This window comes from Amphibalanus amphitrite, unplaced genomic scaffold (assembly GCF_019059575.1).
Source record: "Amphibalanus amphitrite isolate SeventyFive unplaced genomic scaffold, NRLGWU_Aamphi_draft 001792F_arrow, whole genome shotgun sequence".
NCBI lineage: Eukaryota > Metazoa > Arthropoda > Thecostraca > Balanomorpha > Balanidae > Amphibalanus > Amphibalanus amphitrite.
Window position 1 is genome coordinate 93,213 of NW_024883285.1, and position 10,961 is coordinate 104,173.

General features: G+C 52.2%; 1 protein-coding gene across 1 annotated transcript; it reads right to left on the bottom strand.

Annotated features, from left to right (window-relative positions):
- Positions 1-221: 221 nt before the first annotated feature.
- Positions 222-10,748, bottom strand: LOC122375187 (probable RNA-binding protein 19). The gene is made up of 15 exons (XM_043354438.1): positions 10,566-10,748; positions 7,793-7,997; positions 7,421-7,581; positions 6,978-7,193; positions 6,435-6,759; positions 5,942-6,130; positions 5,558-5,752; positions 4,776-4,915; positions 4,213-4,471; positions 3,724-4,010; positions 3,212-3,414; positions 2,817-2,933; positions 2,534-2,645; positions 1,496-1,625; positions 222-1,074 (listed from the first exon to the last, which is right to left on the bottom strand). The coding sequence occupies exons 1-15, from the start codon at positions 10,599-10,601 to the stop codon at positions 1,031-1,033; spliced, it is 2,619 nt and encodes an 872-aa protein (XP_043210373.1). The 5' UTR covers positions 10,602-10,748; the 3' UTR covers positions 222-1,030.
- Between the last annotated feature and the right edge of the window lie 213 nt (positions 10,749-10,961).

Genomic DNA, 10,961 nt, shown 5'->3' on the forward strand with positions numbered 1-10,961 from the left:
GGGGCGGAGAGTCTACTAGGCGGCGCCACAGTCGAACAGGCACCGGCTCGAACGCAGCGGAAATGTTTATGCAGGATCGCCATCGGGAATTATCAGTTTAGTTTCTGATGATATATGCTTGATTACTGTCTATTTCCTATTGATTTACTCGTGTCATTTTACAAGCGAGCGTATGGCTGCACAATTCTCCACGTTGGGAGTTGTAAAAGAAAACATATTTACGCGTATACCAAAAATGACCCTGGAGTTTATTCCAACAACGCTCCTCACCCCGAAGCACAAACAGAACTGCACGGCATAGCTGTCATCCACGCATAACTTTAGTGCGAGCTCCCGGCAGTGCGCCTTATCGAAACGGACAACGGTGAAAAAAAAAATATTACGCCACGCCAATTTCATTTGACGGGGAGCGGGACCGGAGAGAGCCATCCTTCATTCTCTTTCTCTAGCTGAGGTCGACGTCCATCCACCAACAGCTCATACTTGTCCTATCCTCAGGCTCGCTCCAGGAACAACCACCGCAAGATACCTGAACTCAAACGCGCCCTATCCGCCTCCTCATATGGTCATATGCGAGCAGTAAAATAACACTTACAAGGCTATCTTGTTGTAAGGCTCCAAGCACCTGTCTGGTGGCTATACGCGATTGAAAATGTTGCCCCAGAAAGTTTTGCAGAGACCCCAGGGCGCTACCACGGAAGGCCGATGACTGTGACGTTGCAGATTAATGCGGCTGTCCTGAAGTGTTTTCATTCTGACGTCTATCGTCGGGCCTCTCCGGCGCCAATGCATGGGTCGTCCACTCGCCATGAGCACACTAACACACAAACTTATCTCGCACACTGTGAGCGCGGCCACTCATCGAAAACACTCAGTCAGATCACTCACTCAATGCAACCACCGAGATTGGCCACTCAGAACATATCGTGAACTCAGTCACTCATCAAGACACTGAGCCAGATCAATCAACGCATACACTGTCAGACTGGTCACTCAGAACGAACGCCGTAAATGCAGCCACTCACCGCAATCACCGCTCCTCTTCGTCCAGCTTCACGCGCTTTTTGGACGGCGCTGAGGACAAAGGGCCGCGTCAGTAACGAAGGTATAGGCTCAATCAGTACAGGTAAAATCAACCAACCAACCAACCAACCAACCAACCAACCAAACAAACAAACAAACAAAAAAAACAAAATTAAGACAGACAAGAAGCAAGCCGTAGCATTGGTGATGACGTGACACGTAAAGAGAATGGAAACAACGAAGCTGTAGATATAAAGTACTTATATCTTTCCATAAGAAACTAATGACTATATAAAAGACATCGTTAAAATATTTCCGAGTCGTGCAGGTTTTTCGATGTAGCCTCCTTCACGTTGCTTTGTACAATCTAACCACTAAGAGGTCCCTCGAACCGATGTACTTGGCGCAATAACTACGCTATTGCCATGATAAGACATTCCCCAACTTATCTGCGACTGTGCCTCCCACTTACCGTCGGCTCCGGAGAAGTGCGCGGCCGTCTTCAGCCGGAGCGTTTCGACATCGTCATCCGCCGCGGCCCACTCGAGCACCAGGCGACGGCCGTACAAATGAGTGGAGGCACACAGGGCCTTGAACGCCCTCTGTGAGACACAGATACACAGTCAATGGAGAGGCGCGGACTGGGGTTCAGAACAAAGCAACAGCCGACGGCCGTACAAATGAGTGGAGGCGCACAGGGCCTTGAACGCCCTCTGTGAGATACAGAGACACATACACACAGGTCAGTGGACCGACGCGAACTGGGGGGGGGGGGGCGGACAGAGGCAGGACAGAGCAACAGACGTTTGTTTTGTTTTGTTTTGTTTTGTTGGGTTAGGCCCTTTCGGTCTGACAAGACCATTTCAGAGCCGGAAGGATGATAGGAATCAGGGGGAGACATTGGTCTGGGCAGGCACCCTAGAGAGTCGCCGGGGCTGAGCCCGTCCAAATGGACAGGCCGACCAGCCCCCCAAGCACTCTCTGCACCCGGCTACCGGGTGCAGCTCCCTCGGGAGCAGCGGTGCCGCTCCAAGGGAGCAGCCCGCATGAGATAAAGTTGCCTGTCCAGCCCGGAAGGGGGTTGCGGCGTTGGGGAGAAGGATTTCAGTTTCCTGAGGATAGAAGCATGGAACGGTGTTAGCAACAGACGGCTGTCGTACAGAACTAGGTGGGTGCGTACAGGACCTTAAACGCACGCTGCAACACAAACACACAGACATCAGCGAAATACACGAACTGAGAGCTGACAATGTGATACGGACAGTACACCGGCCGCGTGTGCTGACCTTACCTACGGTCGGAGACGAAATCACGACAAGTTGGCATTTGGGCTGAGACTCCACTTTCGCTGAGCGGACGCCTGGGGTCACTGGATGTAAATGTAATCTGACATAACCCAGCCCCTATCGGTTAATCTATGAGCGTCAATACTAGCAGTTGGAGAGACAGCACACGTTTCGCACACCCCGAAACGCTCAAAACGATTGTAAACGCCCGACCGAGCACCCACCTTGGCGTCCTGGCGGCTGGCGAACTCTACGAAGGCGAAGCCGCGGTGGGGCCCGGTGCCGACACCGGCCATCTTCTGTGGTAGGCGCACCGCGTTCAGCTCACCGAATGTCCTGGAGATGAGCGCGTTGAGTCAGTGGAGACTGGAGAGGATAATACATAAAAAGCGTAGAGTCATTGCCTTATATCCCACGACATCGCATTACGTCACCGACAAAAACACAAAGCGCAACGAGTTTGTGAAAAACACCCTACAAAAAACATACTGTCAATCGGGTACTCACTTGAACAGTTCGATAATTTCCTTCTTGTTAGCCTGGAAAGGAATATTCCGAACCAGAATCTTAGACGATTTCTGCTTCCCGCCGTCTTGTGCCTTCCGTTGCGTTTTCGGGTCCGGTCTGTGAAAAAAAAAAATGCATCGGCATGGTTATTTTGCTATCCCACCAGACTGTTAAAGGAGCAAAACAACCGCTTTCCTCCTATATGCATATACAGATTACACACAGACTGCAAATAAGCACGCGAAAAAGACTACTCTAAAAAAAAAAAAAACGCATGATAAAACTTCAACCAGCATTCAGCAAAACATCCAGCTGACCTTAATATTGCGCCGTCATGGTCACACAGCACATTCAATGCGGCCAGCCCGCTGTAACCTATATCCCACAAGACTCACGCCGTGGTCCTATTGGAGACCTTCAGCTCGAGCGCGTGGCCGTCCAGTGACACCTGCTGCAGCTCCTTCAGCGCTCGCTTGGCGTGCTTCTTGTGCAGGTAGGAGACGAAGCCGTAACCCTGAGAGAGCCACACCTCGGGGCGGCGCGAGTCCTTCTTCCGCGAGACGACCGCGCTGTGCAGTGGGCCGCACACGGCGAAATGCTGCGGACGGGAGGTCAGGGGTGTCAGCGAGACACACAGAACAGAGAGCACTGAGAGCTACGGCAGAGAGGCAAATGACAAGGCAAGGCCGACATAAATGTGACACTTAGAGGGATTAGAGCTGTCCGTAAGTTCACATATAAAAATATCGTGAAAGAGGAGAAAGCACGGGCTACGAATGTATTCAACAAGACCCATGTAACATCAGACAACACAGCTGGCCCCTGAACTTGACGCCCAGCCCCACTCACGCCGCACCTCCAAGGTCGTTAGGGTCACTGAGCACAGCCCCATGTGTTCCCTACTCACCTCTTTGAGAGCGTCGTCGGTCGTGTCGAAGTTGATGTTCTTCACGAACAGCGTGGCGCCGTCCTCGGGCTCTCCGAGGTCGGCCGTCTCGCCGTCATCCTCATCCTCAGCCGTCTTAACCTTCTCGCCGCCCTCCTCAGCCTCCTGCTCCTGCTCCTTGACCTTGGGCTCGCCGAGCGCCTCGGCAGGCGCCCACTCCAGGTACAGGGGGCCGTTCTTGAACCGGGTGTACGCCAGGGCGCTGAACGCGGCACGCGCCTCGGACGACTCGAAAAACTCGATCACCGCTGTGGGAGCGAGAATAAAGTCAAGCTATAATTATTGAGCTCGACGATAAACCAGCGACGACGGCTCGAGGGACGGACTTATTGCTGTATTTGACCCAATCCATGACCACTCTGGACAGCTATGACTAAAGCTGTGCTTCTGTTGACGCGTTCACATGTGACTGTAACTGACCTGCCACCTCATTCAGCGTCTCTAACTAACCTGTAACTCCACTCGGCGGCAGCACCACCCGCCCGAGCTCTCCGTGCCGTCCGAACATCTCTCGCAGCTGCGCAGGGTCCGTGTGCGCCGGCAGGTTCTTGGCCAGGATGACCGTCTTGCTGCGCTCGGCGGCCGGGCCGCTGAACGCGTCCAGACGCACACCCTGCTCCTCGAGGAACTGGCGCGTCTCAGAGACGAGCTGGGTCTCCCCGAGCGCCAGTCGGACGGCGGCGCTACCCTCACCTCTGCTGTCCAGCACCTGGAGAGGACGGCGGAGAATTAGAAGACTGGCCTCACGAGGGAGACGCGGCACAGCCAGAACGGACAGAGTCGAGATAGGAGCGGTCAAAGCGGACGCAGCGCACATATACAACACACTGCCCAGAACAACTTCTTCCCTGCCCAGTCAGACGCTACGAGGTGCGTTCCCCTACCAGACGATACACGACCGATCAGCCTCTTAATTCCTATAGCCGACCCGACGCAGAATATGAGGCAGAGCGTATTGGGGTGTAGGTTAATGGCCTCCTCTTGGGACACCGCCCACCACCGATATAACTCACATCACTCTTGGCGACGCCGTACTTCTCTGCCATCAGGTTGGCCACCGCGTTAGCTCCCAGGAACAAGGAGTTCCAGTTGTGGGACGACGAGGCCTGCTTCTTCAGCTGACGCTCCTTCCGCGCCTTGAAGTCCGTGGAGGCTGCAGAAAAATAGGGACCTCCCGTCATTCAGGGTAATCAGACTGTATGCGCCATAATAGGCTTCCCAACCCAACATTCAAGGTACATCGATCAAGAGTGATGCCATTCCATCGTTAAAGGGACCCTCCCACCTTCAAAAAAGTTAATGAATTGGCACGAAAGTGATGTCGCTCGGTTCAGAAAGAGCGAAAACGAATATCTACCAAATTTCATCGAAAAATATTCACCGGTTTTCAAGATATTAGACTTTTACTTTTGTTTACTTTTTGGGATCTCCGCTGTTCCTAGCGACTTTATTTGAAAGTGCGGCATTTGTTGCGCGCAAAGCAGCATATACCACCGCGTGCTACCAAACGTTTTAGTAAAAGATTTAAAAATCGTTAGATCTCCGCTGACGTCACAAATTCTAAGGGGGCATACCAATGCACTAGCCCCTTAGAATCCGAAAACTGCAAGTTTGAAATTCCATATCTCCGAATTTAAGCATTTGTCGATGTTGTGAGTGCCCAAACCGGTATTTGCAGGCCATGGCCACCAATTTGGCTATCTCAACTCAAAACTAATGTTAAGGTGGGATGGTCACTTTAAGAACACGTCATCCGAACGGAAAGCTCTTGCCACAACTAAGGGTCTTATCTCACCCTCGTCGCCGTCCTGATCCAGCGAGTGTTTAGGTTTCGCCGGCAGCAGATGCAGCATGCGGCCCTGGAACACACTGCCATCCAGGGCCTCCATGGCGCTCTGAGCCTTCTCGGGAAACACGAACGTCACGAACGCAAAGCCCTTGATCTTTCGGCTGTAGCGGTCCACCGGTAGGGTAACCTCGGTCAGCTGACCTGTGAGAGGTCAAAGCGGGATCAGAAGACGATCGGGATGGGTATACCGAGATCAACATGATGAGATAAAGACAGCAGGGCTCAATGTTTAAGACCCCGGCGTTCAATGGTTCTAGAAGTGGCGTTCAGCAGGTGGGCGCGTTTGTGACTCAGGCCGGCAGTGATGTACCCACGGCTTTAGTTTCTCACCGTACTGCGCGAACAGCTCCTCGAGCTCCTGTTCGGTGACGGTGTAGGCCAGGTTGCGGACGTAGATGCGACCCGTCTCGGCCACCGGCTCGACGTCGGCCAGCTGCCGCTGTTGCTCCTGCCAGGGCGCCTCCCGGTCGGCCTGCGCCGTCCGCTGCTCGTGCTTCTTCACCTCGAGACGGCGGCCGTCTGTGCGTGTCGATCGGGTCATTGGTCACAACCGGGGTCATATGTAAAGTATCACTTACAAGTGACTCAGACTCGCATGTCAGACTAGGCGCATAGGGAACAGAGGGTACAAACACCCTGAGTGACCTAGGACAGTTCGTTAGAAGAGTTTGACTTTACAGTGGGGTCGCCAGTAACATAGTCCACGGCATACGCATCCAGTCAATATTTAGTAGTCAACGCACTGGCGAGTCATCCGTGATTTGCCGGCGATCATGCGTCAATCCAAGGATGATCGCGTAGTCTACGGCCGAAAAACACTTACTGAGGAACGTTCTGCTCTTGTTGAGCGCCAGCTTCAGCTCCTTCTCAGTTTGGAGTCCGATGTAAGCGATGCCTTTCGTTCGCGGCGGCAGTCGGATTGACTTCGGCTTCAATGGCGCCAGGAACTGACGGATGTCTTTCTTTTTAGCATTGACGGCCAGACCCGTGATCTTGGCGGTAAACTTGATGTCAAACTTGCGCACGGCGGCCGATTTGGGTTTGGAATCCTTGGAGGGTGACTTTTTGGATTCGATGCCGGAGTCGCTGTCAGCTGACGAGTCGTCGTCACTTTCGGTGGCCTTCTTTACAATCTTGGATCTCAGGAACTGTGAAGAGAGAAGTATCTCGTAACAGACATTAAACTGTCAAATGCACGCAACACACAAGAAAGCGGCATACATCCCTGGCAACATAACATGCGCGGGGACCAGCTCTGAACAGAGAATTTTAGTGTTCAGCTAGCGATCTAACTTACTACATAATAGTTCCAGTCCTTCATGCCCTATGGACTCTTAACTTTACTCAGATACTCTACTCTGCTTACATCCATATCAGACATTTCTCCCTTGTTCTCCTCCTCCTGCTGTTCCGGCTCGTCGGCAGAGTCGCCGCCATCCTCCACGCTGTCGTCACCAGCGTCAGCGCCGGGAGGCTGAGTGTCCTCCGTGGCGCCCGCAGGCCCCACGTCGTCCGTCCATGTGGCGCGCGGTCCGCTCTGGTGCACCGCCAGAAACTCGCGGAATGCAGGGTCGCTCGCCACCTGGTACACGCAGGGGCCGCAGGTGTCAGCAGAGGATGTGCCAGCGGTCATATGGGCGGTCAACATGTATATGGGCTCACACTACACAGTGCACAGCGCAAACAGACGGCAATGTTGTATCATTGGGGATATGACACATGCCTATCAGAACACATCAACCAAATCCATTCAAAACACCAAAACACTCAGTAATCTGAAAACAGCAGTTTAGACCAAAGACATCTCACCTCCTCAAATTTATTCTTGGTGTTCGCCTTCTTATCCTCAGGCGACTTTTTCTTGTTCCCTTTGAATGTGGCATCCTTGGCGCCATCTTTGCTATGCAGACGGGCATGTGCAGAGCTGCCGGACGCGTACTTACTCCAGGCACGAGGCTTGTCGGTAGAGCCTGCAAAACAACAAAACTTGGCATTGATTCAGCCTAGTAAAGGACACACTGAAAACCAAATAACTTTTAACTTATGCAACTGCTAAAAGTCTTCAAAGATATATCAAACAGCTGAGCACAACACAATGGACCACATTCAACTGACTGGTAGCAATAACATTGTATCACTTTTATATCGCAAAGAATGGAAAACATATGAATGAAAACATACCAAGAGAGGCACATTTTTCCACAGTGGCTTTGGTTGCTCCAATAAATGTGCCATTAAAAAAGTCTATAGCAGCATCAGCTTGCTCAGCTGTTTTGAAACCGATGAAGGCAAATCCACGGAATTTTCCGTCGGGCGTATACTTGAGTTGGACATCGGTAACATAGCCCTTGGCACTGAATGTTTCTCGCAGTGTCTCCTCTGTAACCTGAGGAAAACAAATTACACACAGTAGGTAAGTACTAGGTACTGACTGATAAACCAATAATCAACAGTCAAAACATACAGAACAGGTACCAGACAATAAGACTACATTTCACTGAACTGTAATTGCACAATTAAACACAAACAACACCCAGTGGCGGCGGAATAGGGGGTGCAGGGGTGCAGCAGCGCAGCTGCACCCCCATCGAAAAACATGGGGGTGCAAACATATCTTTTTGCACCCCCAAAATCCGTACAAGGGGCCCGTCGCACCATCCAATACATTTTCTCCTGAAAACCAGTAATCGGGAAACAAACACTGATGTGGAATCATCCGGGATGTCCAATTATGGTCAGGAGCGCCCCCTGCTAGTCTTTGGGGCCCCCACATCGGCTAGAAGTGTCCCGAGTCGCGTTTGGTGCTCCATGCGGCATCTGAGTGCCCCCACGACGGCCTCAGAGGGCCCTTTTATGACGATCGCTGAGGGCTCCCACGACGACCTCTGTCCCCTGGGGCCCTACAACGGCCACTAAGGGCCCTCATGACGACCGCTGAGGGTCCCACAGAGACTCCAGGGCCCAAGGTGACTCTAAGGCCACGCTGGCCTCTGAGGGCCCCTATGGCGGCCTCTGAGGGCCCTTACGATGATCTCTGAGGGCTCTCACGACCTCTGTCCCCTGGGGCCCTATAACGACCACTAAGGGCCCTCATGACGACCGCTGAGGGTCCCACAGGACTCCAGGGGTCCCACTGGCCTCTGAGGGCCTCTATGACGGTCTCTGAGGGCCCTCGTGACGGCCCTAGACCCAACTCAAGTCTGAGGGCCAATTTGGCTTCAGACGGCCCAGCGACGGCCTCTGAGGGCCCCAACACAATCAGGCTGCAGGGGCTATGCTGGCATCTGAGAGCCCTGCAACGGTCTATTGAGGGCCCTAATGATGGCCTCTAGCGGTCTTACTTACCAAGGCCTCTGAGAGCCCTGCAAAGGTATCTGAGGGCCCATGAAGACCCTCACTATGGCCAAGGACCCTCATGACGACCTCTGATGATCCTCCCGAAGGCTTCTAAGGGCCCTCACAACAACTTCTGAGGACCCCAGGACGGTCCCTGAGGGGCTGAGGGCCCTGACGACGACCTCTCTGGGCCCTCACGATGGTCTCTAAGACCCAACGCTCCAAAAGCCCACGCTGGCGTCTGAGGGCCCCAAGCTGGCCTCTCGAGGGCCTCGACGCAGGCAGGCTCCAGGGGCCATGCTGACCTCTGAGGGCCCTCTTGACGGCTTATAGGGCCTAACGAAGGCTTCAAGGGCCAACGCTGGCCTCTGAAGAGCCCTACGACGGCCTCGGAGGGTCTCAACTCAACGCAGGTAGGTGCCAGGAGACATGCTAGCCACTGAGGGCCCCGCAGAGTTCAGATTCAGAGGACCCAACTACCTTTGTGGACTTTACAAAATACGAAGGTCTCCAAGAGCTCACACAGGCTCCTGGAATTCCACACTGGTTCTCAGGCCCCATGTTGGCTTGTTGAGGTACTTTATCTGCTCTTGGTGCCCCGTCGCCGGCCTCTGAGAGTCTCACTCAATGTCTGAGCTTATGGGGCCACGGGCCCTACACCAGCTTTGATGGCCCCTTCATCGACTCTTGGGACTCATGAACCATGAAATGTGGGTCTAAGTAGCTTCTAAGAATCCCCATGCTGGTTCTAGTAGCAGCCAGCCAGATATTTGGGCTCACACGTGAGCTCCTGGGACCCTTGCATACCCCAGGGGTATACCTGCCTCTAAGACCCCATATACACTTTTGGGGCTCAAACGCTTGCCCCTGAAGGCCCCACTGAGACCCCTTTCCTCTATACAGTCCTCCATACAGGCTCTTTAGGCTAAACATCGGCTCCTGTGGCCTCACTCCCGGCTTTGGGGGGCCTCCATACAGGCTTTTTGGGGTCCGATGCCGGTTTCTGAGAACCCTCAAAAGGCTTTCAAGCCTATACTGCCTTCTGAAACCTTTCAGCAACTTTCAAGGGACCGACCCTGATCGGAGGGCTCATTCAGTCTGGGGAGTGGGGAGTCATGTAGGTCTCTGGAGGAGTCTCCATATATGTGGTCGGTTTCCAAGGGGCTTCTAAACATGGTCTTCTTGGAACGGTCTCTTAGGGCATTCAATGGTCCACTGCGGATCCAGAAAAATGGTTTGAGACGCTGCGGGTGGTGGCTAGACTAAAAGATTAGCCGATAAAAACTAGCTGCATTTGCTTCTTTATGCTTTCATTATTTGAGATAGGTAGGTACACTGCAATTTCAAACCTTTTACAGATCTTGTGTGTATGGGGAGAAGTTTTTCAAAGTCTTCATTTTTCATAAATCAATAATAATAATATTTCCACATCATATTAGAAGACACCTGACCATACAACAATAAATGAAATAAGTGATGAATAAGATACAATAAATGAAATAAGTATTGGAAGTATAGTTCAAGTTCCAAATCATTTAGGATGAGGAAATCAGGAAATGTTTTGTAACTATCAGACTGCCCACCGCTTAAAAGTTAACAAAAACGCAAAAGTGCCTACCTTCTTTGGAAGGTTTTTGACAATAATTCTTGACATCGTCTTGCTCAAAGTAAGTAGTTCATGCTAAATAAACGCTCAAAAGTACCCTAAAGTCACGGTGGTCACGGTCAAACCCAATGAATATTTACTACGGATATTACAGCATGACTTGTTGTCACGGCAGCGTCATATCTGTAGCATTTCGAGCTGCCATATGTAGGGCATTTTTGGTATTATCGTTGGTGAGTAGTAAAGGAATCTTGGTTCGTGAGTTTCGTGAGTCATACCTATACCTGAGTAGTAAAGTAATCTTGATATACCTTTGCATATAGGTACCATATTACCAAGGCTATGTAAACCCATATTACAGACTTGTGGCGGGCGTGCATAATCCGCCGGCCGCCGCCGGCGTGCACA